This window comes from Coturnix japonica, chromosome 8 (genome assembly GCF_054131305.1).
Source record: "Coturnix japonica strain WE chromosome 8, WE-NBRP24, whole genome shotgun sequence".
NCBI lineage: Eukaryota > Metazoa > Chordata > Aves > Galliformes > Phasianidae > Coturnix > Coturnix japonica.
The window spans coordinates 21,965,643-21,993,218 of record NC_140670.1 but is presented as its reverse complement, the minus strand read 5'-3'; the positions used below and the strand labels follow the sequence as shown (position 1 = coordinate 21,993,218).

The 27,576-nt window shown below is 56.2% G+C and overlaps 2 protein-coding genes across 3 annotated transcripts; both read left to right on the top strand.

Moving 5' to 3' along the window:
• The first annotated feature begins 110 nt into the window (after nt 1-110).
• KAZALD1 (Kazal type serine peptidase inhibitor domain 1) lies at nt 111-4,098 on the top strand. The gene is made up of 5 exons (XM_015867280.3): nt 111-197; nt 1,314-1,891; nt 2,600-2,760; nt 3,226-3,373; nt 3,457-4,098. The coding sequence occupies exons 2-5, from the start codon at nt 1,396-1,398 to the stop codon at nt 3,540-3,542; spliced, it is 891 nt and encodes a 296-aa protein (XP_015722766.2). The 5' UTR covers nt 111-197; nt 1,314-1,395; the 3' UTR covers nt 3,543-4,098.
• Nucleotides 4,099-18,886: 14,788 nt separating this feature from the next.
• TLX1 (T cell leukemia homeobox 1) lies at nt 18,887-27,128 on the top strand. 2 transcript variants are annotated; one of them, XM_015866899.3, is made up of 4 exons: nt 18,887-19,205; nt 19,290-21,505; nt 23,041-23,242; nt 25,813-27,128. In XM_015866899.3, exons 2-4 carry the CDS (start codon nt 21,037-21,039, stop codon nt 26,033-26,035), a joined length of 894 nt encoding a protein of 297 aa, XP_015722385.1. In that variant the 5' UTR covers nt 18,887-19,205; nt 19,290-21,036; the 3' UTR covers nt 26,036-27,128. The 2 variants fall into 2 exon arrangements, with proteins under 2 accessions (XP_015722385.1, XP_015722384.1); XM_015866898.3 differs by lacking the exon at nt 18,887-19,205 and having other exon boundaries at nt 20,587-21,505; nt 23,005-23,242.
• Nucleotides 27,129-27,576: the final 448 nt, after the last annotated feature.

The window sequence follows — 27,576 nt, the reverse complement described above, 5'->3', positions numbered from 1 at the left end:
AAGATCCCGGCCCGACAGCCGGCAGGGAAGGGGTGGCCGCCAGTGCGGGGCCCGTCCGGAGCTGGGCCGGGGCCCGCGGGGGGCGTGGGGACTGGCGTGGCGCTGACATCACGGCCGGTGGCAGCGGAGCCCCGCGCCGCGCGGCTGCCAAAGCCATTGTGCACCGCAGCCGTCGGAGGGGCCCGCACCGCGCTCTGGTAAGTGCTGTCTCGAGCGGGACCCTCACCCCGGGACAACTCCTATAGAGATTCAGGGTAGCGTCCCCTCGTCTGCCCCTTTCCTGGCCCCTTTTCCTGGGGTTGGAGCTTTCCTCCCTGCAGCCCGGGGGCAGGAAGGGAGGGCAAGCAGGTTTTCCCCCCCCGGCCCCTTTTTCCCCCGCTGCCTTGGGGTCTCCGGGAAATGGGGCAGAGCTCCGTGTTTGTGGTCGGAGGGGTAACAAATCCCTGCCAGGCTTTGGGCTGCCTTAGTCTGGCTTCTGTGGGGCTATCAGAGGGCTGAAACTTGCCGGGGGGGGGGGGGAGCGTGGGGACTCCCATGCTGGAGTTTACCTTTCAGCCTCCACTTGGTGCTGCAGGGTGGTCCTGGCACAGGTGGCTGTAACTTCACTCTGTCCCTCCAACACAGGAGATGAAAACTGGGGGTTGGGGGATAGCACAGCTCATCTGGACCTGCACATCCTCCCCAGCAGAGATGGGATGTTTGAGGGCCGATCAGCCTCTCTGCTTGCTGCAGGAGAGGGGTTAACATAGGCTGGGGGGTGGGGACCCTGTTGTTCTCACTTGTGCGCTGAGTTCCCTGGTGCTCAGCCACCAGTGTGATAACTGCAGGATTTGTGGAGCTTTCCTGGTGTGACTGAGATGTGGGGCTCAGAGCAGGGAGGGGAGGACAAAAGCCAGGCATGAGTGGAAGCATCCTTCTGGCTCAGCTTCCCTGGGCTGGCTGCCTCCTGCATGGAAAGAGCCCTTCATGTGCTCCTCTGGGCAGTGATGGAGGGAAAAATCCTCATGACTTTTGAGGAGAGGTGAGAAAAGGAGAGGGGTGCCTGGCTCCAGAGCTGCTCCATGAGAGGAGCGGAGCATGAAGCAGCTGGGAGAATATGAGGCAGCCCCTCAAGTGGGATTGCAGTGGGCTGGGATCTAACTGTCAGGGGAGAAGGCTGAAGCCTGTGGGTACGGGTCAGGGCAGCGGGTAAGAGGGGACACACAGCATCACATCTGGGGGAGCAAGCTGTTTTTGTAGCATGGTAGGAGGTGGAGAGCCCCAGGATGCTGCATATCTCACAGTGCTGCTAACACACGTTCTCTTCCTTGCAGATCACAATGCCTGCTTGGCTCTGACCCATCCAAATCTCCATCCGAGTGATGCTGGAATCAGACTCTGGGAACGGCCACGAGGATGCCTGAGGTGCTGAGCTCCTCCTGCCTGCTGCTCTCCCTGCTCACCCTGCACTGGGCTTGCCTCCAGTCAGCCCGAGCTTTCCCCAGCAGTGCCGAGTACCTGCAGCGGGGCTGGCAGCGACTGCTGGAGGAGGGTGAGGGCTGTGCCGAGTGCCGGCCAGAGGAGTGCCCGGAGCCACGGGGCTGCCTGGCTGGCACAGTGCGGGATGCCTGTGACTGCTGCTGGGAATGCGCCAACCTGGAGGGACAGATCTGCGACCTGGACAACACCAACCACTTCTATGGCAAATGCGGGGAGCACCTGGAGTGCCAGCTGGAGGCTGGAGACCTGCAGCGCGGCGAGGTGCCCGAGCCCCAGTGTGCCTGCCTCTCCCAACAGGCGCTGTGCGGCTCCGACGGACGCACCTACCCCCAGATCTGCCGCTTCCTCGAGTCTGCACGTGCCCACCCCGATGCCAACCTCACCATGGCCCATGAGGGTCCCTGTGAGGCAGGTAGTGCCTGGGGAGAGGGAGAGCGAGGACGGGAGGTTGGCTTAAGTATTTCATGCAGAGGGCCCTGTGCAGTGGGTCTGGTGCAGGGGAGAGGCTGTGCCAAGGCAGCTCGGGATTTATGGGAGGCGGTGAGCGATGCTGGCTGGGGCAGAGCCAGGCGTCGTTAGCGAGCTTTTGGCTGCAGTGTGGCTGGAGTGTGGCTGGGGCCAAGGAACGCCCCAGGAACGTGGCTCCTTCATGGAAAGCTGGGCCAAGTCAGGGGGCTGCACTGCTTCCATCTCCTGTTTGAAGCCGTGTATGTGACTATGGGGTTGGGGTGACCAACTAACACCATTCACTGCACCTCAAGGAGGGGATCAGGGTTGACTTAGTTTTCTTTATCTCATGGTATCTTTGAGTTTTTTCCCCTCTTGGCTGCCCGTAAGAGCTGGGACAGGCACAGGGAGAGGAGAGGTTTATGGCCAGGACAGGAGATGTGAAGGCTGCATCCCAGGGGAGTTCCTTGTGCAGGTGGGGGAAGCGAGGCCAGGAGGGGTTGGAGTCCTCCATGGGTCACTGGGGAGCTGGGGGACCCCCAGTCTTGGCACAGTGACCTTCTGCAATTGTGGATGAGGGGAGGGGAATGGGAAGGGTCCTGGCGTCACTACCAGAGCCTGGTACCCTCAGCCCAGTATGCTCCCCTGTCTCCTTCCCATCCTCTATTCCCAGAGCCTCAGATCACCTCTCCTCCTTATGATGCATGGAATGTCACTGGCCAGGACGTCATCTTTGGCTGTGAGGTCTTTGCCTACCCCATGGCGTCCATTGAGTGGAGGAAGGATGGCACAGAGATGCTGCTGCCAGGAGATGACCCCCACATCTCTGTCCAGGTGAGCGGTTGGCATAGGGGATGGTGACTGAGATGTGCAATTGAGCACTGCTGAACTCGCACACACAGGGCTGCACAAGTGGACCAGCCTGGTTCATCTCTGCTCACCCTGCATGCATCCTGCCTGTGGCCAGCCCCAAATATAGCCCTGCTGGGTCATACCCGGCTATTATAGGGTGTGGGCAGAGGCATGGATGGAAGCATCTTCCATCCCCGGCCACTGCACTGAAATAGCTGCCTGCAAACACAGCTGCAGCACAGCTGGGGCCTGAAGAAGCTGTTTCTTGCTGGGGACAAACAGGACATAGCACAGTTGGCGCCAGGGAGCTTAGGGCTGGCTCCCAACCCAGAGCAGTTCTTAATAGGGTAACAAGAGTTTCTCCACATCCCACTCCTCACCACCCCAAAGGGTCACCTCTTGGGGGTTCCCTTGCCTTGGGGCTCACTGCTGTCTCTCTCTTTGCAGTTCAGAGGTGGCCCCCAGAAATACGAGGTGACCGGCTGGCTGCAGATCCAGGGCGTGCGGGTGACAGATGAGGGCACGTACCGCTGCTTCGCCAGGAACAGGGTTGGGGCTGTGGTGGCAGTGGCCAGCCTGACTGTCCTCACTCCGGGTGAGCAGCGGGAGGGGACCTTTGGGCAGGGCACTGGCTTTCAGGGGTGGTAGTGTCACAGAGTCCCTGTGCTGCTATTTCAGACCAGCTCAACCTGACGGGCTTGTCTCTGCCGGAACCCCACGCCATACCTGAGGACTACGGGGACAGCGAGGAGGAGTACTACTAGCCCAGCTGCGGAGCTTGGCAGTGGGCAACGCTCAACCCGTGGTGCTTTGGGGTCAGGGATGGAACCAGAGCAAGCACACTCAGCCCTGAACTCCTCTCTGAACATCTCTTTTTGGGCTGGAGACACAACGACTCTGTGGCTTGTGTGTCACCCTCAGGCAGGGACACCCAGGAGCTTGCTGCCAAAGTGCCTTTCTTTCCCATTTTGTTTTTAATGAGAAAAGTAGTGATTTGAGGCAACCTGACATTTGTGGTTTCACCCCTGGACAATGTTGTCCTAAAAACCCACGTGGCCATAAACATTTTGGCCTTTTTGGATTGGCTTTATGCTTCTTCTCCCAAACAGCTCTCTGTGCTGACATCTCAGTGAGTGCTGGGCCAAGTGTACACGCAGAGCTCTGAGCAACCAACAGGGTTCGTCCCATGGGGTCCCTCTGGGTTGGCTGCTCTCCTTCCCTTTCTTCTTTCTTCCCTTCCTCTTTCTCTTGAAAGCTGGCTCAGACGATGCAATTACAGCATCAAAACCTGAGCGAGCAAATAAAAGGGGTTTGTCTGGAGTTGGCAGCAGCCCGAAATTCCTTCAGCCGGTGAGGCTGGGCTGGCCCCTACCCCATGCTGCAGCCAGCAGTGCTGCCTCCCCAGCCCCACCAGGTCCCTGCACCTCTGTGGTGGTTCCTGGGCTCTTTTCATGATGGTGCACCCTATGGAGCTGTGACAGCCTCGACTCCTGTGCTGCTTCTGCTGCTGCCTGGGCCGTTTCCCCCACTGCTGATCCCCTCCCTGTTCTGTACAACGAGTGTTTGGTGGAACTGGGCCATGCTGGGGCTGTTGCTGCAGTAGGGAAACCTGAGAGCATCCCATGGCTTGGAGCCACCTGGCCCTTTGCTGGCCTCTAGCCATGCTCCTGTGCCAGCCCTGCCTGTGCTACTGCGTCACCAGGCTGGTGGGGACTGAGGGGCTGGAGCCCATCCATAGAGCAGCAGCTGCAGATCTGGGGCTCCACTCCTTGCAAGGCAGTGGGGTTGGTGTCCCCTGTGCCACTTAAAAATTAAAGGAGCTGATATCGCTGTGTGCCTGGAATTGGTCACTGCCACACAGTGTAATTGAGGTTATTTGTTGCCTCTGAAATGTTTGGTCAGCTCTGCACGGGTGCCTCCCTGAGGGGATGCATGAGGACTATGCTCAGCTCTGGGCACCTGGAGGTTCCTGGGGAGCCTCACTAATGCCCCAGCACCCCATGATACTGAAGGCTGTCACAGGGCTGGGGATAAAGGAAAGGGTCCCATCCTGCTGGCATCCAGGGGTATGTGCTAAAAGAGCAGTCAGATCTCTACCAGACCCAAAGCCCTACAGGACACGTACAGGACCGGTGCTGCTTGGCACCCCCAAATGTTTTGGCCGCTCTGGTTGTGAACTCACAGCTCGAGCTCCAGAATTAGTTGCTTTCTGCCACAAATCCAACCCCTGCTGCTGGGTTTTTCCACAGCACAGGTATGAGGTCACATCATGGTCCACGGAACACTCCAGGATCAGGATGGTGACTGCCCACAGGGGTGACGCAATGGTGTCCCACTGCCCTCAGTGATCATCCCACCCTCTCGTCCTGGTGCTACCAGCTGCTTGCCCAGGCGCACGCATCCAGAGCAGCCACCGAACCAAGGGGTGGGAGCCAGGGGCGGGGGCTGCAGCCCTCCCTGCAGCTGCTGCCGTCCTTCCCCGGGCTCGGGGGACCGCAGTGCAGTCCCCATCCGCCGCCGAACAGTGCCACCTCCCGGCAGAGCCACCGCGTGAGCACCGGCTTCCTCGCTTGGCCGCTGGGAAACTGAGGCACGGAGCAGCCAAGACTCAAGCACTGCGGCCACCTGCGTGCAGGACCTCTGTCCCCAACCTGTCCCCAACCCTAGGGAAGGCAGCATCCCTTGTATTCTCTGCACGATGACCCCTCCTCGCCCCTGTTCACGTCTGAAGAAGAGCGTTTCCCTGCCTCTGCCCAGCCCTTATGCTGTCTGATAAATAAAATGGAAACAAATCCTCCCGTCTTTGAAGCAAATGGGTCTCCACGGGGGGTGGCTTTCAATAATTCAAATGCCGCTGCAGCGCAGAGCCCACGCCAATGGGTTTTAATAAACCCCGCTGTAATGTGACATGCTATTTATTATTCAGCTTAAAACAGGAAGCAAAGAGTTTAATAACAGCGGCAGGTTGCCGTCTCCGGCACTGCGAGGTGCTGGATGTGGGGGGGGGAGAGTGACATGTCCCCTGAACTGAAGGGCTGGTGTTGGGGTTAGGGTTGGGGTGGGGTTATGCTTTGGGGAGCGCTGGTTTGGCTGTGCTTGAGGGGGTTATCTGGGCAGTGTAGGGGGATGGCCTTATCGCAGGGCTGGCTGCTGTCTCTCCTCACAGTGTTTTTGGCCCTGGGGCTGCTCTCTGTCACTTCTCTGCTCTGTAACAGCCGGAGGCAGGCGGAAACGGGAGCCTCCGTGCCTGGTCCCTGCTGCTTCCGAAGTGGGGGGATCTGGCTCACAATTACCGTGCCTTTGGCTTGGCAGGCCTCAAAGTGTGAGTGATGGCAGCAGCCCCTGCGCCCATACGGGCTGGGAGGTGCCTGTGCTCTTTCACAGCCTCCCAGCCCCACTCCCCAGGGAAACTGCAGCTCCTGGGTGAACAACCTGAAAACTCACATCCCAGATCTGGGATGTCTTGGGGGTGCAGCAATGGATTGGAGCACATCAGGATGGGGTCTCCTGGCCTCGAGTCACCCCAAACTCCATCTTTCTCTCACTGCCACCTACCCATGGTTATGGAAGGGTTAAGCTGAAGGTCCCAGCAGAGCAAGTGCTCCCTGGGACATCCCGCAGCTGCCCAGCCTACCCTCTGCCCTTGCCCTTATCCATCTCTCTTATCCCCAGGAGCAGGGTGCTTCCCTCTGCCTCCTGATGAGGAGCAGAACTGGCGGAAGTGGGGATGGGGTCCCCAAAGAGGAATCCCTGTTTCTGGGTCATGGGGCCAGCATCTGGGTAAGGACATTTTGCCTGTCCTGTGCCAGAGCATCCCTAGCAGCACAGATACAGCCTTGGATGTGCTGTTTAATTAAATGTGAAGGGCTCCCGTGCTTCAGCCCTCTCTGCAGCCTGAGCGACTTCAGGAAAGAGGCCTTTTATTAAAAGAGAGAGAGGCGCTGCCAGGCAGCCATCAAACAGCACATTTAATTGTCTCAGCTTGTTTAGCTGTCGCTCAGGGAGGGATGTGCTCCCAGCCAGGTCCCCGGGCTGTGCAGCTCAGGAGAATTGCTGGGGTTGGGAGCTGCACCTGGGGTACCAAACCCATGGCTTTGTCCCAGGGGAGAATGTTTGGTGCTGGGTTTGGTCTCCGGGGGAGAACTGCAGCCTTTCCCCTGGCTGGGCAAGTCTGGATCTCAGCATTTGGAGAGGAAAACAAAGATCAAGAGGGGGAAGAAACGTGGGCTTTTATCAAAATCTCCTACTTCAAAGTTGTCCAGCTGAAGTGCTCCCCTTTGGTTTAATTTGAAGTGATGTTTCCTTCAGCGGCTGCAGTAAATGGCATCAAATGAGGCTGAAGCGGCCGGAAAGCCTGGAGAGGAAGCGTGTCCTTTGGGAACGGCTGGAGTCAGACCTTCCCTGCTGGTTCAGCCACAAGATGGGGACAGGAGGTGGAGCTCCTGCCCTGTCCTGGGCAGCTGCAGAGCGGCTTCCAGCCCCATCAACACAGCGTTCTCTGCCCCTATCCCACTGGAAATACCCCTGGTTTTGAGGGTGATGCAGCTGCAGCTCTACCCTGGTACATCCCCCAACGCACAGTCCCTGGGTCTTTGGCAGCTCCTCCGCATGGCTGAGAGCTAAACCAGACCGCAACAAGCTGCAGGCGACTTGCAGGGGAAGGGGCACAAATCCATCTTCCTAATGGAAGATTCTGGGCTGCCCTGAAACTGAAGAGGCTATTCCCTTCTCCCTGATCCCATGGTCAGGGAATTGCCCCCCTTTAGAGGCATAAGAAGGATGAGCAGAGCTGTGTTCCCTTCTCCCAGCCTGGCATCCCTACTCCACAATGACAGGTCACTGCTTCCTCCCTATGCCCCCTCCTCATCCTCCCCCAGCTCCTCTAAGCACTCCTGGCTGCTCTGGGATGATGCAGGCAGGCGCAGAGTTCATGGGAGCCGTACCTGTGCTTTGTCTTCATCTGTCACCCCTGCTGACAGTCAGATCCATCTTAAACTGGGAGCGAGAGGGGAAGAGAGGGAAGCAATAATTAACCTCTGCGCGGGCCGCTCCCGAAATGCCGCACTCTGGTGATGCACGAGGAGATGGCCGTGACACTTTTATTGCTGCTCCAGCGCTGTGCAGCATGTGGAGGAGGTGATGTGGCCGGGCTGGGACACCTGAGGCTTTATTATGGTAGAGGATCCATGGGGCACGTGGCTTGGCTGGGATGTGAGGTGCTGGTCTACACATCCCTTGAGGGGAGATTTGGGGTTCTAGGTTGATGGGGTGATACATGACATGCAGCTGGACCTTGTCCTGGCACTGCTGGGACTGTCAGAGCAGCACTTTCCTGCATACCGATGCCCACTCAGCAGCTGTTGCAGTTTCATCTCTTAGAAAAGTGAGAGCAAATCAGTGCCAGCTGTGCTTGCAGCCAAACCCCAGGTTGTGCCAATCCAAAGGGGCTCTTGGCACAGCCAGGGAGGCACTAAGCCCAGGTGGGCTGTCATCCTGACAAGGGGCAGCACCCAGTGAACTGCAAGCATCTTAGTGTGCCCCAGAACAGAACACATCTGCACTGGAGCAGATGTCACCTGTATGAGTTGGAGATGGGGGAAACTGAGACACGGAGGCTGGGGCAGGTATCTCTAAGTCTTGTACACTGCCCTATTCTAACACCATAACCCTTAACACCATAACCGACCCAACAGGCTGCAGGCAGAGCCATGCACAAGTGCTGCCAGCTCCCTGCATCGAGCAGCATAAAGCTCAACCACTCCCTGCACAGATGGGGGTTTAATCAGCCCCAGTTTAAGCACATGGGTGTTCAGCACTAATCCAATTTCCCTCCATTCATTAGGATGGTTATTCATCACTTGGGAATGATGAAAGGCTGCAGGTCCATGCAGGTGCTGGGGAGTGGTGCTGCTTGATGCTGGCATGTGGCTGAGTATCCTTCCCATGCTGACCACCAGCGGGGATAGGGATGGTCCCTCAGCCCCTGAGTTGCACTAAGGAGCAAGCTGATATTGCTCTGCTCAGATCTGGGGCTGAGTTATCCTTATGATCACCCAGCAGCTGCTTGGATAGGAGCTGATCTACAATAGAATGTATCCAGGTGGACGGATGCTGAGCTAGGAAAGGGGTGGGAAGACATTTCCATGTCCCAAAGACCTTGCATGAAGGTTCTACTGCTCACACTATCATAGAGCTGCCTCCTCCTGGCAATAGGTCTGTGCTGTGGCCTCACTGGCTGGGATCTGGCCTGCAGGGTGCCCTCCCTCTAGACCTGAGCACACTTTGGGGCCCTGAAATCGCCCCACTGGCTTGGAGTCTCCTTTGCCTCCATCCTCACCCATTCCCACATTTCTTTCCCCTCCACCAAGCACTGACCCCACTCCCACCACCTGAACACCAGCTCATGGCACCCTTGGGCTCCCTCCACCCCCTTCCATCCAGCACCCACCTTCCCATGTTGTGCCCCAGCCACACAGAGATTCCCCAGCGCCAGCACCCCTCTACCTTCTGAATGGGGCTGGTGGTTGTGTTTGACGGGAGCAATCCATCTCCATCAATGTAATGACCGTTCCCATTAATCGGCCATAAACTAATAAAGTAAGCACTTTCCCCTCCATCCCCACCACCCCCCCTAAACTTCATTAAGTCTTTAGCACATTAATATGTCTTACTTAGTGTCTGCTTTGGCCTCTGATGTTGTTTTTTTATTATTTTTCCTCTCTTTTTTCTGTGGGTAGCAGGGGTTTACCTGCTGATGCTATTCCCTACAGGCCATAGGAAGCTCTGACAGCCTGGGCTGTCCCCACAGCAGCAGCACAGTGCAGGCAAGTGGGGAAGAAAGGGAAAAGGATGGGGGGGCAGAAGGAGGCGGGGATAAAAGATCCCGTACACCTCCAAATTAAATTTGTGATGCCTGGCATCAGATGGGCCCGCAGCCAGAGATTAATTCAACTGATCAAGTTATAAAGAGCGCTGCGGCGGGTAATCAATCTTGGAGCTGTCAGGCAAATAGGCAGCAGTATTAACCTGGCAGGGCTCGCACACATGCGCGCGTGCACACGCAGAAGCCCTTTTAATTCCTTTTGCATGGAGCATTATTTCCCAGTCCCATTGGGTTGGGAAGGGCTGGGGGAGGCAGTGCCTCTTTGCTCTCTTATCTCATAGCCCAGCAATGGCCCCATCGAAGAAAAGCATCACCCTCTCCCTTGCCATCTCTATAGGGCAGCACTTGGCCTTGAAGTTGGAAGTCTTTAGGGTCTGTTTTCTGGTGTCATCAGGTTCAGTGCCAGATAGATGGGGCAGGTCCTAGGTGCTTGGTATGTGGAGTCCAAATAGTCTCAGGTTGACTTGACAAGGAGAAGGATGTTCATGGGAAAGATTAGGGACAAGGTCTGGCTGGGAATGGGCTGCTTGGAAAAATGGCCAAAGGGCAGGATTTGGGGTAGGGGCTGGAGAGCCCTGCAGTGATTGAGAGACCCCCAGTGCCCAGTAGGATCACTACCTGGAAATGGTCCTGGTGTTGGTTTCAAGGCTGATTGAGGAAATGAGAGCAGGGCCCTGTTCCCAATGGCCATTCCAACCCCATCCATGTGCAAGGTCTAGGTTTGTGAAACCCTTCAGGCTCTGGGTGCTCCTTTGCCATGAGCACATTGCTGCAGGTCCTGGGGGGCTGCAAACCCACGTGGAGCCCCTTGGCTCTGAGCTGTGCTGCCCCGTGACTGATTCAGTGCCTGAGTTCTCCAGTGGTCTTGGTGTCCTTCCCAGTGCCAAAGCTGCGAACCATCAGCGTGACACAGGCAGGGCACGCAGTCCAGGCTGATGGGAACGCCGTGGCCTTTCCTGGAGTCTCAAGTGAGTCCTTTCAAACTGCATAGGATATTCTGAGAAACGCGTTGGGGTGGGAACCAGCATCCCTGCAAGAGGGATGCTTTGCAAGCCAGGACCCCGGTCAAACATCTCAACATCCTTTCGCTCCCACGATTTCCCTGAATGTCCCCTTCAAGGGCTGTCACTCAGCCTGGGCATCCGGCACGGCTACAGCTGGCAGCCAGCAACCCCGTCTGTGCCTGGAATGTACAGAAGTGGAGTGAGAAAGCTGCGTTTGGGGTTGGGACCCAAAGGGGATGGATGCAGGGGAAGGATCTCTGGGGCCAACTCTCATCCAGTGCCAGGCACACTGCCAGAGGTCTCCTCCTCTCTGTGGGTCTTCTCTCTGCTCAGAGTGCAAGGCCATGACTGGAGGCACCAGCACCCATCCCCCTCTCTCTGCCCCCGCCTCTGATTGATGTTACAGCATCTTCCCATCGACAAACACCTGTATCCTCCTCCAGCTATGGGGCTCCAGGCGAGAGGCTGCATCCAGCTGCCAACTGTTCCTGCTCAGCTCATGTTAGTAGATATTGGAACTGGTCGGTGCCAAAGTCTTCTCCAATTAATCTTCTCTCTCCCCTCCTCGCTGGGCTGAATCCTGGGGAGGATCCATCGATCTCAGCGATGTCCAATGGAGCAGCTGGAGCTCGGCTGGAGCACCTTCTGCAGGTTGCTGGGCACCGGTGTGATGCTGTCTTCATATTTGATAGGATTATTAGCACTGGGGGTGGAGGAGGGGGAAAAGCAAGCACTAATTGATCTGGTAATAAAGTTAATAGAACCTCTTATGAGCTTGCCCATTAAGAATAATTAAGGAAGGACAAGGGAGGGGAGGAGAGTGATGGGACAACCTTAGAGGATTGCTGGGGGCTGCAGCAACCCTTCCACCCTATAATGATCCCACAGGACTGTGGGATCTTCTTCCAAAGATGTTCCAGGAAAGGTTTGCGGCATGTTCTGTGGACTGCTCAGGGATGCTCAGCTGCACATCAGCCCTGTCCCTTGATCCTGGGCTGGTGGTGGGACCCCAGTGAGGACCCCCAAGCTGGGTGCTGGACTCCAACTGCTTTTCTATAGGTGATTGGCAGAGGGACCCGCAAGGAGGTTGGTGACATCTTAAAAGCTGCTGCAACACGAGCTGCTGGCTTGGGAACACCCATATGCTCTGCTGGGCCCCTGGGGGGCAGGGGGAGGGGGTGGGGGGGGGGGGTGGCCAGGCCTGGCAGGCTCCAAATATTGATCATGGCTGGGATGCTCATGGAGCCTCTCCCACGCAGCCATGGCCAGATGTCACTGCTTGAAGTGGAGAGATGTGATCCCCAGCACTGCCAAAGCAAGGAGTGCTCTGCAGGGTCACCCTGAGTCCTCCCCCATGTCTGTCATTGACCACAGGTGAGAGATCCACTGGTGGCCATGCAGTCTGGGCAGGTCACAGGTGAACTGAAGGGTGCAGCCCTTTCTCCCTGGTGAATACATGCTGGCTAATGGGGCTTGGGATGCTGTGTGGTAATCCCAAGCAATGATTTACATTTAATTAGGCAAATGAATATGAAAATAGACTCTGCCCAAGAGCCTACTAATAACTTTCTGTGTTAATGGATCGGACTCATATCACTCTGATCTGGCAGATCGCAGTGTGGCAGGGGGTGAGTGCCTTCCCCTTTGCTTCAGCTTGTCCTGGTCCTGAACACAGACCTTCCCTGCTGATTTCTGGCTGCTCAGCAGCCCACCAGCACCTGTAATTGAATGCAGGAACTCCAGTCTGAGGAAGCAACACTGCATTAATCACTGCAGCCTGGCGGGGCCAGACTGATAGATCTTCCTACCACATAAAATAACTCATGTTAATCATTGCCTGCAATTTATCCTCTTCTCTGTCTTGTACATGAATTATTCAGGATGATGCCAAGGCAAGGAAAGCCATGTGAAAGTCCCATGGCTGGTGCCAGTGACCTTGCTCCCCCAAACAGAAGGGTAGCATGGGATACAGAAGGACTGACCTACCCTACGGGGACACTGCCCAATGGACGGCCCATCCTATGGATGTCCCATCCCACTGACAGCCCATCCCATGGACAACCCATTGTATGGACTTTCCATCCCAAAGACAGCTCATCCCACCAACAACCCACCTCCTGGGCATCCCGTCGCACGGACACCCAACCCATGGTTCCCCCTATTCTGCCCCGTGGCTCTAAGTGGAGCTGGCATGGGGGCTGCCCATATCCAGGTGGCCATGCTGCAGATTCGTGGCTATTTGATCTCAGAGAGGTGGCTGGAAATTAATTGCTTGGTCAACAGCCGCATGTTGAACTCTCTGAACATCTCCACCTGGGCTGCTTGAACAGGCTCTCCTCACATCTGTCTTCATGCTGGCTGCAGGGCTGTGTCCATCATTGGCGCCACATTTGTTTTGCTGTGGATATTTTGCTTTAGCCCCAATTATGCTCAGGCTTACACCAAAACAAACAAGCTACGGGACACGGAGGTACCTGCCAGGCTCAGACAGGCTGGTGCCGTGCCTGGCCCCGGGGCTGATAAAGGACCCACAGTGTCACTGTGCTGGAGTCTGGGCTTGCAAAATGTGACACATTTTTTCCCAACAATTAATCACCAGGGAACGAGCAGCACCAATTAATGGGTAATTGGCCCCATTTTCAGCCAGCTTTTCCGGGCCCAACTCCCGTTGTGTGCTATAGAATGGGCATTCCCATTGCAATGCCTGGTTAGGACGGGAGAGAAACCTGACGCTGCGGTGTCCAGGAAGGATCCTGTTGGAAATACCCATCTGACACTGCTTGAGATAAAGCAGGGAGGCCACTCCACTTGGGCTTATCGGACACATTTCCTCCAGAGAGATCTCCATCAGCTCGGGGAGGAAACTACTGAATTTTTGTCTTTTTTTTTCTTCCTAAATTTCAGAAGGAAGAAAGACTTTGGATAGCTTAGGGGAAAAGGTGCACATCTCTTGGCCTGTAGCTTGTTAGTGAGGAAAGTTTTCAAGTGGAAAATTTAGGTCTGTATTCTTCCACTCCCAGAAATAGAACACCTTAATATTATTTTTTTTTTTTTCACAGCTGATGTGAAGTTCAAAACTGCTGCCTGGAGAACAAGGTGGAAGAGAAGTTTGAAAGCTGAGAAAGAACAAGCGATGCTCCTGGAAAGCCACATTCTTCCTAATTGTCCAATGGAGACAAAGTGAAGCACTGGCACAGCGTGTGGATTTTCCCTTCTACTTCAAAGCAGATTTAATGAGATTCCATTTATTATTATTTTTCTCAGTGAAAGACACACTGGAAGCATTTTGACAGCACTTGCAAAGCCTCTGCACATCTGGGGGGTGCAAAAAGAGAAGTGGGCACCCGGGGAGCTTCCCAGTGCACTGCCCACAGTGACTGCAGCACTTGGGGCTGCAATGTGCTCCCATAGACACGGGGAAAACACAAAAAGTAAAGCCTTTTCCCCAGTAATAACAATAGCAACAATAATAAATCCTGAAAACAAATGAAGAAGTCTCCCCACAGCTGTGGGCATTTAATCCTGCCAAATGCTGAGCACATGGGGCACAGCTCTGCCTTGGCCATATAACCCTCAGCAGGGACACAACCCTCCTTTAGCTGAATTCTCCAAGGGAAAGGTGGTGTTGCAGGGGATATCAGCACTCAGTGCTGTTCTTCTTTTAGGCACTGCTGATCCCAGGTTGTAAGGCTCTTGGGGAGACTCTGCTCTCAAAGGTAAGGTCAGGTGTGGGAGATGCTGGGAAATATTCAGGTGTTGTATGGCTTTGTATGGGATCAGTGCAGAGCTGGGGCTGCTTAGGCGCTCAGGTGGTACAGGAACTTAGCATGACTCCCTCCTGCCCACGAACTCCCAATGTTCTGAACTCTGCTTCACACTGTGACAAACCTTGTCCCTGGGCAGAAAATGCTGTGCTGCCTCTGGAACATGTGATGCTCATCTTCTCCCTGCCTGGTGCAGCAGGCGGGGGACAGGGAGCAGGTTAGGAGCCCACTTTGTGTCTGTTATCCCAGTCCCTGAAAGGGTTGCAGATGAACTAAGTGAGGGGCTGAGTAAATAAAGGATTGACCTTTCACCCTCGGGGGCCAGAGGGCAGCTCCAAACTAGTGTTAATGTGAAATGGAGAGGCAAACTTTGCAGACTCTGGAGGAATCTGCTCTGGAAGCATCAAAGAAGGCAAAGGACTCGTGTGTCATGTTGTCTGCACCAACATGGGGTGATGGCCCTGCCACCCATGGCAGTGGGTTCTGGTGGGGATGCTGCAGCTGAAGCTAACCCGAGGGAAGGGTGAAGTGGAACTCAGTGGCTGGAGCTGAGTGTCTCAGGCTGAGCAACCAACATCTGGCCATCAATGAGCCCATGGCTGAGTCATATGATAGAGGCAAAAGACCACAAGGGATGGGTGGGTCAATAAGAGGTGGCAGATGGATGTGGCCGCTGGAGGGCAAGTGGATAAAGGGCACAGCTTGGGGATAGGCAATAGGCAGAGAGGGATGTAGGTTTGTTGGGGTTGTTGTTCAAATGGGGGAAGACTAGAGGGTGTTTTCAGCTGTTTTTTTATTGGTTTCAGGTTAGTGATGTGCTGATGCTCATAGGGGAGTCCCAACCTCAGACAGTGATGGGTGCTAACCCTAGAAATGCTGTCCGTGGGTACCGCTCTTCCTCTAGCATAACTGATGCTGTGGTGCTGTTGTGCAAACCTTCCCCCTGGAGTGAAAAATTCCCTGTCCCCTAAAGCATCCTGTTAAGAACTTCCACACCTTATTGAGCTGTTATTAATAGAGGGTTTGTCGAGTGTCACAGCACAGGCATAAAATACATTAACATTATCACATAATCTTATTTAGCAAACACTTGTGCTGCTTTGCCCTTGGTAATTGCATTTGGGAGATGCAATATTTATGGAAGGGGAGAAGGAAATGTCTTGGCTCATCTCCTCCGAGCAGTAAAAGTCCTGGGGAAAAATAAAAGGCGCCGGGAGGGATCGGGGGAATTTGGGACGGGGACGTCAGAGCTGCAACGTTAGTGCTTGATGGGACACTGAATATGGGAGCTCTACTGCTGAGCCACCCCTGGAACTGTGTGAGGCGCGGGTCCGGGCTTTGCTGGGACTTTTTCTCCTGTGTTGGACCCCAGCGCTCCCCCAGGATCTCTGCTTGGACCTGGGGCTGCTCTGGGGTCCCTCAAGCTCTGTCCCAAACTGACTCTGTTCGTAGCGACGCTTCGCGATGGTGACACGCAGAACCGCGTCTCCTTCTCTCCCCCCGACGTGCACTGGCGCGGTGTGTGTGTCCGCCTGCCGTCGGGGCCCACACAGGGTGTCTGTTCCGAGGGCAGCGATACTGGAAATAGCAACTAATTGCAGGTGGAAAACGCAATTAATGCACCTGTAAACAACGCAATTAATCAGTTTAATTTACAAGTGTGGAGAAAGCTGTTTGTGCAGACCTTCAGCGGTGTTTAAACTCTGATAATCCCCGCGGCCAGGTACGGTGTGTGCGCCATGGAATGGGAGCTTCTCTTGGGACCCCCACTGTGACCAAACTGCAACATCTCCCTCTTTTTGGTCACGCGTAACCCCTAACCCACCCTATGCTGCAAGAGGAAGAACTCGGCTTTCTTCCTGTGGGCGGAGGAAGATGTGCGGAGCGCGGGGTGACCCCCATTCTCTGGAGCAATAGGGACACCGAGCACGGCTCGTCCCCATCCCCGCAGCCCGAACGGGGCGGTCCGGCCTCACCCGTGTCCCGTCCGGCGTCGGTGCCTCCGGCCCTGCTCTCCGAGGGCTAATGCAAACAACAGCAAATCAGGTTTAAGTTTACCCATTGGCTTTGCCGTGATTCCTATTTGCTTTTTGTGTGCTAATTAACCTCGGGGAGGGAAAAAGGGAGGAAAGAAAAACCCCGGACCAACAAATAAACAAGCGCGATGAGGGTTTTGGAGGTTTTACGGCTAAGCTCGTAACAATGTTTGCAATAATTAAGTTCGTTATTATTGGATCTTCTTGTTAGTGAAAGCTGCTCTGGTAGCGGAGCCGGGCGTGCCGCTCCCCGTCCGCACGCCCTTTGCGGAGCTGCCCCTGCCCCCGGGGGCTGCTTTTAAGCTGGGAGGAGGGAGAGAGGGGAAGAGACAAAAATCTGTTGGCAAAACAGGACTTTGTCTGATCGCGAAAAAGGCCCGGGGGCTGGAATAGGCAGCAGACAAAAGCCGCTCCCCCGGCAAACAAACACGAGGGGCAGCTGCCGGCAGCCCCGACAGAACGAAGCCACTCGCTCGGTCGCGACAGGCCAGGCTGTAAAGGGGGGGGCAGCACTTCGGGAGCCCACTCGTGCTCCCTCACTGAATTCGGAGCCGCAATTAGCTGGCACGAGAGGTGTGTAATTAAGCCGGGAGTTATTAACGGGGCAGAGCCTCCGGTGTCCCCCGTTGCCGTCGGTGCCCGCGGGGGTAGCGGCCAGACGCAGTTCATTAGCGGGGCTGGTGCTGGGCGGGTGGCCGAGGGGAGGGGGCTAATGGGATTTCACGCATTTCTGCACGGTCGGGAGAGGGGCTGCTGCCGCAGGACCAATAACTTCTTGGCAGATGCTCCCCGGCGAGAGGGAACGTTGAATATTCATGGAGTGCCCCCGGGTGCTTCAGCCCCCACCTACCACCGTCCCGTTCCCTCCGAGGGGACCTAAGCTGGTGGCTTTGTCCCCACCGGGCCGCCGGCCTGTTGCATGCCCTCGTGCCAGGAATAGAGGGCACACCGCGCTGGGATCCCTCAGCCCCGACGTGCGGCCCAAAGCTCCGCTCCCCGGGCCCCGCCGCCCTATGAGCTCCTGGCAGTTCGGTCGTTTGTAACCATAAAGGGGAGAAATATTGGTGCGGGCGAAGTTTGCGCGGTGCCGCGGCTCCCGCAGCGCCGGGCACTTTATACTCATTAAGTGCAGCGGCGCTAAGTCATTACCGTAATAAGGAGTTATGCTGAATACAAGGGGCCACGTTTCCAAAGCCATAAATTACAACTGTCAGTGCGTATTCGAGGGATCAACGGAGCTGGGAGTAATTATTTACGGCGTGCTTTATAGAGCAATTAAAAATTCCCCAAATGGTGTTAATTGCTTTCAGTGCCCAGGAAGAGCGGCCCGCCCTTTCCGAGCCCGAGGAAAGCTGCTGCCCGCCCGGCCCCGACGGGGTGGGGGTTCTGGGGGCCGCTGCTCGATGAGGGAAGTGAGATTCGGAGTTGAGAAACCCGCCCGGCTTCGGCTGCTGTCGGGAGGTGGAGGGAAGACGCTCTTCTCGGCCTCTGTCGTGACAGATCGCGACTGGCCGAGGCGTAGCGGGTCTCCGAGGGGGCGCAACTCGGCCCCACATGTGCCGCGTTCGGTAATTGATTTCACAGGGGACGGGGAGGGAGAGAAAGAACTTCGGCGAGTGATGGATGTGCAGAAGGGTGAATAACCGCCCGGGGCTGGAAGAGTCCCCCAAGCAAACGAATTGAACGAATTAAGGAAGGAGAAAAGGAAGGAGACGCCCGGGGGTGGGGGTGAGCTATTGAGGTGAGGTCTGCCCGCAGCCGTCGGTCGATCCGATTTTAGGAAATAGGGAAAGTATTGCAAGTTCCTGAAAGTGCTGCTCGAAACGCGGTCTTTGGAGGAAGAGAAGCGTTTGCTGGGACTCCGCCAAAGTGCCAGGCGTGCCACTTTTGTCCCCGGTTCCCGCAGGAGGGCTTTGTGTTTCGCAACAGCTGCCGGGCCGGGGGCAGCTCGCAGCTCTTGGGAGCCTCGAGCTCTGGAGGAGAGCGGGGTACGAGGGGGAAGCCCTCGAAATTCAGCAAAGCAGAAGGAAATGGGAGCGGAGGGTGGAGGTCAGGCCCCGGTTGGGCTGTCCCTCTCGGCTAGCAGGAGGCAGATGCTCCGGATCAATGAGAAAACCTGAGAAAGGGTCCCAGACTTTTGTGGGAGGGGAGAGAGACAGAGTATCGCCTCCACTGCCATCTAACAGGGCTTTTCCCAGACCCTAACTCCGAGCTGGGGTAGGGCTGAGCCACTGCTTTGGGAATGAGCCTGTTCCTGCAGCTGCTTGAGGATGGATGAGGGGGAACCAAAGTTTCAAGGCTGTGAGGAGTGTGTAAGGCTGCGCTGGCTGTCCTGGGACAGCTCTGCCACCAGGCTGTCTGTTTGTAGGGGCACCGGATGCACCTCAAAGTGAGTGCTGATCCTCGTTTTTTCTGTTCTAGGGATGTGAACCTGAAAGCACCAAGACTGGCCCTGACTTGGCCGGGTGTGAGCATTAGTGGCGCTGTGTGCAAGCCCCCTTCAGTCTCAGAATTAGAGAGCTGAATGCAAAAATGAGCTGCCAGTTCTTACAAGACAGGACATTTCTAGAGCCTTGTGCTCTATGACATTTTCAAGCCCCATCCACAGAAAGCCCTTGGGGAAACTGAGGCCAGGAGCAATTTCAACTGGAGCATCTGAACCAGGTGTTGTCATGGGGCTGAGACAAGCAGTGCCCAGACTCCCAGTGCTACGAGCTGCATGGCTTCCCCAAGGCTACAGGTGAGGTCTATTGCTTGTACAAGAATTAAATCCTGGGATTGTGCATCGTCCCCTAACTCATCAGTAATTCCCATCGACTTCCAGAGGTCTCAAACCCCAGCTGCCCTAAATGTGAAGGGGCTGGAGAAGAGGCTCAGGTTGGTCCCTGGAGAAGGATGAAGGCAGCTGCAACCTCAGGGGACCAGAAAGCCCCTGCTTGGGCACAGCCCCCCGGACCCGCTGGCCCCAGCCCTCACTCCCTCCCTCCTTTCCCAGCTCCTCCTAACCACAAGGACTTTGGTTGATGGAGCTGGCGCCAGCGAGTTCCCTGAAGAGTTCAGAAGTCAAGAACTGAGGCAGGTACGGGGAGGGGGGAAACCTGACCCCGGCAGGCGGGGGGTGGGGGGAGGTGGCCAACCGGGCACCAAGCTGGGCATGGGGCTGCCAGGAGCTGCTGCCTGCTGTATCCCTATAGTGTCCCCAGTGTCCCTGCAGTGTCCTTGCTGTGGGGCTGTGGTGATAAGAGGGCCCCCAGTGAGGGTGTTGAGGTGTCACAGCACCCTGATGCTGGGATATAATGGGTGGACAGACATGCAAGAACACAGCTGTGCAAGTGACTGTGGAAATGTGGGATTGTGGGGCAGCACAATGAGCAAAATACTCATCTCCCTGCAGGAGAGGAGGAGGAGGCAGGTGCAGGAGGTGGTAGTGACAGTGGTGGGCATAGAGGCACAACAGAGGCAGGGACAAAGCAGGACACAGCCAGGAGCAGCAGGCACCCCTGCAGCCCTCACCATGGGGGGAGCAGCTGGAACCAGTTTGTGCCTTGGGCAATGAGGCCCCATGGCAAAACCTCACAACACAGGAAGGTAGGCCCCGGCTCTCACCACCTCCTCCTGTGCTTCCCCCTCCAAAGGCAACTCCTTCCAAGCCTGGGCATCTGTGGGGACCTTCTGCCTGTGCCTCCACTCAGGGGTCTGAAAACAGGGGCACCTCCTCCTGCTCAGATTTTGAGAGGTGCTTAGATTTGAAAACCCATCTGCAGAAAGGGGGGAGGCAGAGCTCCACCAGAGCCATTGCTGTTCTCACTCCTTACCAACTCCAGGACCAAAAGCCTCCTTCTGCCCCACACTGGGTCCCACTGTTGCTCTTGGGGGAAATATTATCTTCCTGAGTCTCCCCCTCCTTCCACAACATCTCCACACTGCCCTGCACACACCCAGTGCAGCAGTGCTGCCTTTATAGGGCCGAGCCGGGTGGTGAATTTTTTTTCTTTTTAGGGGGGGGGCCGGGGAAGAAGAAACTCCTTTTCTCGTGTGCTCCTCTCCGCTGTCATTCACTCGGCTCCTTTCAGCATGCAGCCAATGGAGAGTGAGGGCCTGGGAGCAGCAGGCCTTGGGTAGTGTGATTGATGGGCGAACAGGACGGAGGGGCTCTCGCACACGCACTCTGCCGCTCTCTGCTCCGCACCGCGGGGCTTCGGCTTCACATTGCCGGTGGGGGCTTCGGCTCCTGGTTCTCGCGTGTCGGTGATGGTATCTTGGGTGGGGGTGTGAGGTGCTATTGGGGTCAGAGAGTCTCAGGGTCTGGGCTGTGTCTCCCGTGTGCTCCCCGGCGATGCGTGGCTCTGAGTGTGGGGCTGGCGTGGAGCGGTTGTGCGTGGCTCTGTCGCGATATCCCGAGGCGCGCAGCTGCGGCGCGATGGGTCTGAGAGCGTAGTGCCTGCCAGAGCCCGGCTCCTGCCTTCTGCTGCCGCATTTTGGGGTCTGCACGGCTGTGTCGGGGTCCAGCGGAGGGGCCCCGGGGCTCAGTGCGCTGCTCCGCTGCTGGAGCGAGGACGGACGGTGGAGGCATGGAGCACCTCGGGGCTCACCACCTGCACCAAGGCCAAGCCGAGCCCATCAGCTTCGGCATCGACCAGATCCTCAACACGTCGGAGCCGGGCAGCTGCATGGTGTCCCACTCGCGGCTGCAGGACTCGGCAGATTACGGCCTGGGTTGCATCGTAGGCAGCGCCTACAACACGGTCACCGGCGGCTACGGGGCGAGCGGCGGCGGGGCCGGAGCCTACGGCGGCACTTCGTGCAGTATGGGAGCCTTGCCCGGCTCCTACAACGTGAACATGGCGGTGAGCATGAACGGCAACGCTCTGAGCTCGGCCGGGGGGGTGATCCGCGTCCCGGCCCACCGCCCCGTAGCCGGCGGCGTGCACCAGCCCCTCTCTGCCGCCGTGCCGCCGGTGAACGGCATGAACAGTCTGACGGGGCTCACCTTCCCCTGGATGGAGAGCAACAGGCGGTACACAAAGGACAGGTTCACAGGTGAGTCCGGACCCCTTCCTTCCCCATTCCCCTCCTCGCTGGGCAAGCAAGAGCCGGTGCCGGGCCGCTCCCGGCCGTCGGGGCTGGAACAGGCCGGGAACGCGAAGGGGAGGGAATGCGGGAGCATTCCGGTTCCCCTGCGTTTTGCCGTCGTTATTATTATTATAATTCTTGGGGAAAGGCGGAGAACTCCTCGAGCCCCCGCCGCCCGCACAAGTCACCCACCCAAAGTTGTTTGGTCGATGAGGCACCGTCAGTAGCCCCGGCCCGGCGGAGGGCGGCGGTCCCGGTCCGTGCGGCCGCTTCGGCTTCCTCGTGCCCCGCGTCCCCGCCGCGTTCAGCCCTTCCCCAACCAACGGGGACTTCGCACAGCCCCGAGCGGGGCTGGAGCCGCTTCCCGGAGCCGCCGCCTTTTCCAGGTGTAGCAGCTCTCGTTTATCATTTTCAGTTGGTTTTGTTCGTTTGTTTTGTTTCTCCAAACAAAGCAAAAACTCCAACAACGAAAATAATGGGGAAAAAAAAAAACCAACAACAACCACCCAACAAAACAAAACAAAACAAACCCCCAACGAATTCTTAATCGGGAACATTTTCTCGGCCGCGGCACCGGGACCGCTTTTGCTCAAGTTCCCGTTTCGTTTCTCTCCGTTCGCATTTAGCCCCGTCCCGGCGGCCCCGACCCTGCCCGGCCGCAGCGCTCGCAAACAACTCGGGTTTTACCCAATTAATATTATTAGATTATTTTTTTCTAATTATTATTTTCGTGGAGAAAAACAAACGAAACGAAACAAAACCGAAAAGCGAGTCCCGTTCTCAACGCGCGAAGTTATTTTTTGGGTACAAAATGATCGGGCAGGGCTGTTATGGCAGAGCCGAGCTGAAACTGCCCCGGTTCCCGATCGCACGGGACGAGGAGAACCGGGCCGGGCCCTCTGCAACGCTTCAGGGTTGGAGCGATGGGGCCGGGCCGGGTCGGGCTGAGGGCAGACAACGGGACCCTCTCCGAACTCAAACTCCCACTCTCCGCTGCTTCACTGCTGCTTTTTCGTTTCTTTCCGAAAGCTCCGTGCTGCCCCGCCGCCCCAACCCCGCCATTGCTTGTTTTGTTTTGTTTTCTTTTCTTTATTCTTTCCCTTTTTCTTTCTTTTCTTTCTTATTTTTATTTTTTAATTTTAATTTTATTTTATTTATTCTATTTTATTTTATTTTTTATTTTTCAACCTTAAGGGCTGCAAATAACCGGGTCGAAGCCGGGTGAGGTGCTGCCCGTCCCGCCCGCCGTGCCCGCAGCCCGTCTGCAGCCCCGGGCTCTCCCCCCTATTATGGCCGCCGAGGTCGGAGTTCGGTGCCCGGCTGCGTTCCTCCGCCCGTGCCCATCTCTGCCCCGCGGCTCCACAGTGGGGGGGTCCCCAGCCCAGCGCCCGGGAGCCGGAGCCCTTGTGCTGATATGTCGCTGCTTGCTTCTTTGCCTCTCATCCCCCCTTCCATGTCCCCCCCAGTGGCCCTCTCACCCTTCACTGTAACACGCCGTATAGGTCACCCCTACCAGAACCGCACGCCCCCCAAGAAGAAGAAGCCGCGCACGTCCTTCACCCGCCTGCAGATCTGTGAGCTGGAGAAGCGCTTCCACCGGCAGAAGTACCTGGCCTCTGCTGAGCGTGCAGCCCTGGCCAAGGCCCTCAAGATGACGGACGCACAGGTGAAGACCTGGTTCCAGAACCGGCGCACCAAGTGGAGGTGAGGGGGCTGAGGGCTGCAGCGTGGGGCCGATCCTGGGCTGGGGGATGCGATGGTGAGAGCACTATGGGGTCTGTGTGTGTATGTACGTGTGGAGGTGTCCTGGTGTATGCACATGGGAGCCCACCGGGGAGTCACAACTGTGGCTGCACGGCTCCTGTGCTGTGTTGGCAGTGGGACCCTCAGGGATCCTTCTGTGTTGGATGGTACTGGGGGGCCTGGGCTGGGTCCTGCACCTGGTGCTATTGGGATACGGAGCCCTGCATATGCTCGGATTTTGCCCCCCGCAGGGCTTACTGCTCCTCCTTGCAAAAGTGCATTTTTTTCCTCCTGGATGTGCCAGTACATGCGGGCAGGAGAGGAGGAGGTCAGGCTCTCATGGAGCTCCCAGGCTCTACCCCATGCTGCAGCTTCCCAGCATGTCCCTGGAGAGGCAATCAGCTTTAGCAACAGGCTGCAAAGTTGGGTGAGGGGCAGCTGGGTGCTGGGGGGGCTGTACTGTTTGGTGCAGAAGGGAGGCACCTTTTGCTTTTCCTATGTGTGAGCTGCCTGAATGTGTGCACACTGCCAAAGTAAAGGATTCCAGGCAGGAAAATGGGGCCGTATCTCTCCTCTCTCCCCTTTCCCATCTGGATACTGCATGTACAAAGGGCTGAATCCTTCCATAGGAAGACCAAGCTGATCATGGGTATTTTGCAAGTTAAAGCTTCACTCCTGGTTGTTTCTATGTTTTCTCCAGTGTGGAGGAAATGGGCTTCCCCAGGAGCTGAGTGGGTTTGGGTGAGCAATGGGGGATAGGGAGCTTGAACCAAGGGGTGAGCCACTCATAAAGAGCCCACAGAGAGCAGCTCCTTCAGCACAGGGAAGCTGAGGGCAGAAGGGGTTTCTGTTGGCTAAGAGCAAGGTCCTGGAGGAGGAGGAACAGCCCTGCACAACAGGGTCAGCTGTCTTCTAACCTGGTTTCCTAAGGAAGTGAGGCAAATGTGGCTTGGCTGCCTCTCCTTGCGTCTGTCAATACTCCTTGCGTCTGTTGGCTAAGTTCAATCCCCTTTGGCAGGGGAGCAGAGGATACAAACCTATTCATACACTTGACAAAGAAAAATAGCTGGGTGAAGAGAAAGGAATGACTGGTTCTGTCGGAGGGAAAGGCTGCAGCCTGACCTCAGCCACGGTATTAGATATGGGAGAATCCACATGAGCCTGAGCTTAAATAAATAAGGGCTGGGGGAGAGCTTTTCCTGTGTCTGAAGCCCCTTCCTCACTTGCATCCATGGGAATGAGGTGGCTGAGTGGTCCCCTTCCCAGATTTGGGTGCTCGCTTGAGACAGGCATGAAGTTTGGTTCCTTCCTCTGACCGAGCAGATCTGAACCTGCAAATTCCAGCCTGAGGCAGAAGGGTGAGTGCACAGCCAGGTGCTGGTGGCATCATGCTTCAGCTGCCCAACCGTGGGGCTCCCTGTTCCCATCCCCAGGAGCATCTCCTCCTTATGCAGGCAGTCATTAAAAATTCATTGCAGTGCAGACTGAGCGGCCCTGGTGCCACAGGAGCCCCCGTCGCTGGGATGTGTGACACAGGGAGATGTTGACACTGTGATGAGAACAGGGACTGAGCTGTGAGCCACACGCTGCCTGTGCACACCTGGTGGCCTAATGCCCCGTGTCCCCAGCCCTGTTCCGGGTGTCACTACTGCACTCAGAGCTGCCACCTCCAATCCCTATGGAGGAAGAAGACAAGATGATTTGTGTTCCCTGCGAGTTGCTAAATTAAAAAGCTGTCATTGCCCCTGTCTGTAAGCAAGGGAGGGGTGCCAGGGATGCTCCCTGGTGGGAGCTGGGGCACTACAGGTTGCAGCTATCGAGGTAGAGAGGTGAGATTTTCCTTGTGGATTTAAGCACGTTGAGGCCATTCCTCTTCTATCCCCTCCTCCCAGACACTCCGGGGCTCGGACCTGCAGGGCATCTCCTCCAGCCGCCCCCTAATCCCCCCTCCCCTCCCTGGATGAGCTCAGCTCTGCCTCTGCCATTCCAGACAGGCGCGTGTCTGACCTGTTCTTAAAAATTCCCTCCTCCTCCCTGCCCAGTCAGTGTGTGCTGGTATTTGGTTGTTCTCATTGCTCTGTGTTTCTAGAATTTAGGCTATGTTTTGCTGCTTGCAAGGTGTGATTTTTGTCCTGTTTACTGCAAGCAACTCCTTGCTTCAGTCTCAGCACTGCAGCCCAGGAAAAGAGATGGCAGGTCTGAGGGATGGGATGCCAGTGACCATGCACCCTTCCGAGGCATCCCCTTGCTCCCTGCTGCAGCACTGCAGGGAACTGCACTTTGCAGTCCCCTCTTTGCTCCTTTGGATGCTTTGATTTCTGTGTGGATTTCTCCCAGGGCCAGAACTAAAGTGGAGCCTTTCACTTCTTAACCTGAGGGAGAGGTTTTTCCTTGTGTAAAAGAAGTATCTACAGCCACCAGTGCATGGGACATAGCAGCGGTTTGTGGGATGGGGTCAGGGCTGTGTCCCCAGCCCCTCTTTTCCTCCCCATTCCCACTCCACAACCCACTGACGGCTGCCTTTCTCCTAGGAGGCAGACAGCAGAGGAGCGGGAGGCCGAGCGGCAGCAAGCGAACCGCATTCTCATGCAGCTGCAGCAGGAAGCCTTCCAAAAAACCATCAACCAGCCCATCCAGGCCGACCCCATCTGCGTGCACAACTCCTCTCTCTTCGCCCTGCAGAACCTCCAGCCCTGGTCTGACGACTCCACCAAGATCACCAGCGTCACCACCGTCGCCTCCGCCTGTGAATAAGGGCTGGCACCTGCGGTGTCCCCTTTGTCACTGGGCACATGTTCATCCTGCGGAGCATCCTTCTATGAGGACTGATGGGGAAGGAAAATTTGCCCCCAAACTCTCCCTGCCCGCAGGGCCGCGGAGCAGCAGCAGCTCTCCTCCCCCCAGCCCTTTTGTTCTTCTGAAAGTCTCTGGTGCCGGCCTCAAACTTCCTGACACGCTGCCAGACAAAGCTGAGCCCTGACAGACGTGGCCGCAGGCGAGCACCCGGCTGGGGGAACTTCCTCTGGGTTCTGCAGGGCTCGGGGCACCCCATAAGACTATATGTATATATAATGTGCGTCTATAGGTACGCACTTTGGATTGATCGGAACAAAAGGATGCGGCTCCCTGGGCAGCGTGTCTGTGCAGCCAGGCACCGCGCTGGGCCTTCGGCGCTGGAGACGTTTGGGGATGCAACAAATGGAGAAAGCCCAGCCGTCTGTTGGCCTCCCAGCAGATCTCACCTAGCTGCATCTCCTCCCATATTTCATTAATTTTTTCCTGCGAGGGGGGAAGAAGCGAAGGAACTGACAGCCTCCTGAGGACGGTAAATGTGATCTCTCTATTGCACGAAGAGCCCAAACTGTCCCCAGCCGCCATGGCCGCGGCGCCGATCAACCCGCGCTTTAATAACCAGGAGAGCCCGGCTGGGCAGGGGTGCTGCCACTCCGTTCTGTGGGTTATTTCCATTTCATTTGCAAAGCGTGGCCCGCCGGGTTGTTTTACCCGTGTCCCTTTACGAGGTGGTTTGCGAGGGCGAAAATCGATTTCGCTTCCAACTTGGTTGTTTCTTTTAATTGTTCTGAGGGAATGAGACACAATTAAGCAAAGCACTTCTTATAGCAAACGCTGGGAATATATAGATATTATATATACAGTATATATTTTTCAGTTACTTATAATCTAAAGCAGCACTGCCAATTTAAACAGCTACTACAGGCAAGCGAGCAGAAAACCTATTTTCAGTGAGATTTTTTTAAGGCTTTTTTTTTTTTTTTAAGTTATGCACTTATAAGGTGTTTTCTGTGTATTCATTTTATAAAGTGCTTGTGTAATTTATGTGGAAACGAAAAATAAAAGATAAAAAAGCAAAAAAAAAAAAAAAAAAAAGGTCTCTGGGGTACTGAATAAATCATGGAGCGCTTTGCTCTTCCCTATTAGATCCCTGAGAGGAGACGTGGATGGGAGCTGGTGCAGAGGCTGGGCTGCTTAAGATGAAAATAGAGTTAGTGCTTTTTCTGTTTGGCTTTGCTTGAGTCTTCTGTGTTCGGAAGCTCTGGGTGGGTTTGGCTCCCCATCCCAGAGCTGTTTGTAGGCTCTGGCTGTGCATGTAGCACCTGTGTTAATTGCAGGGACCATGGAGCTCTGCATTAAAGCGGGTGGGGAAATTCCCCGAGCGGCACAGGCAGCGCTGGGGCAGGCTGATAGCAGTGGGATGGTGCAGAAAGCAGGGCTGAAGGGAAGGAAACCTCCAGCAGCAGCGTGGGGAATTATTCCCTGATGGGGAATCACTCTGT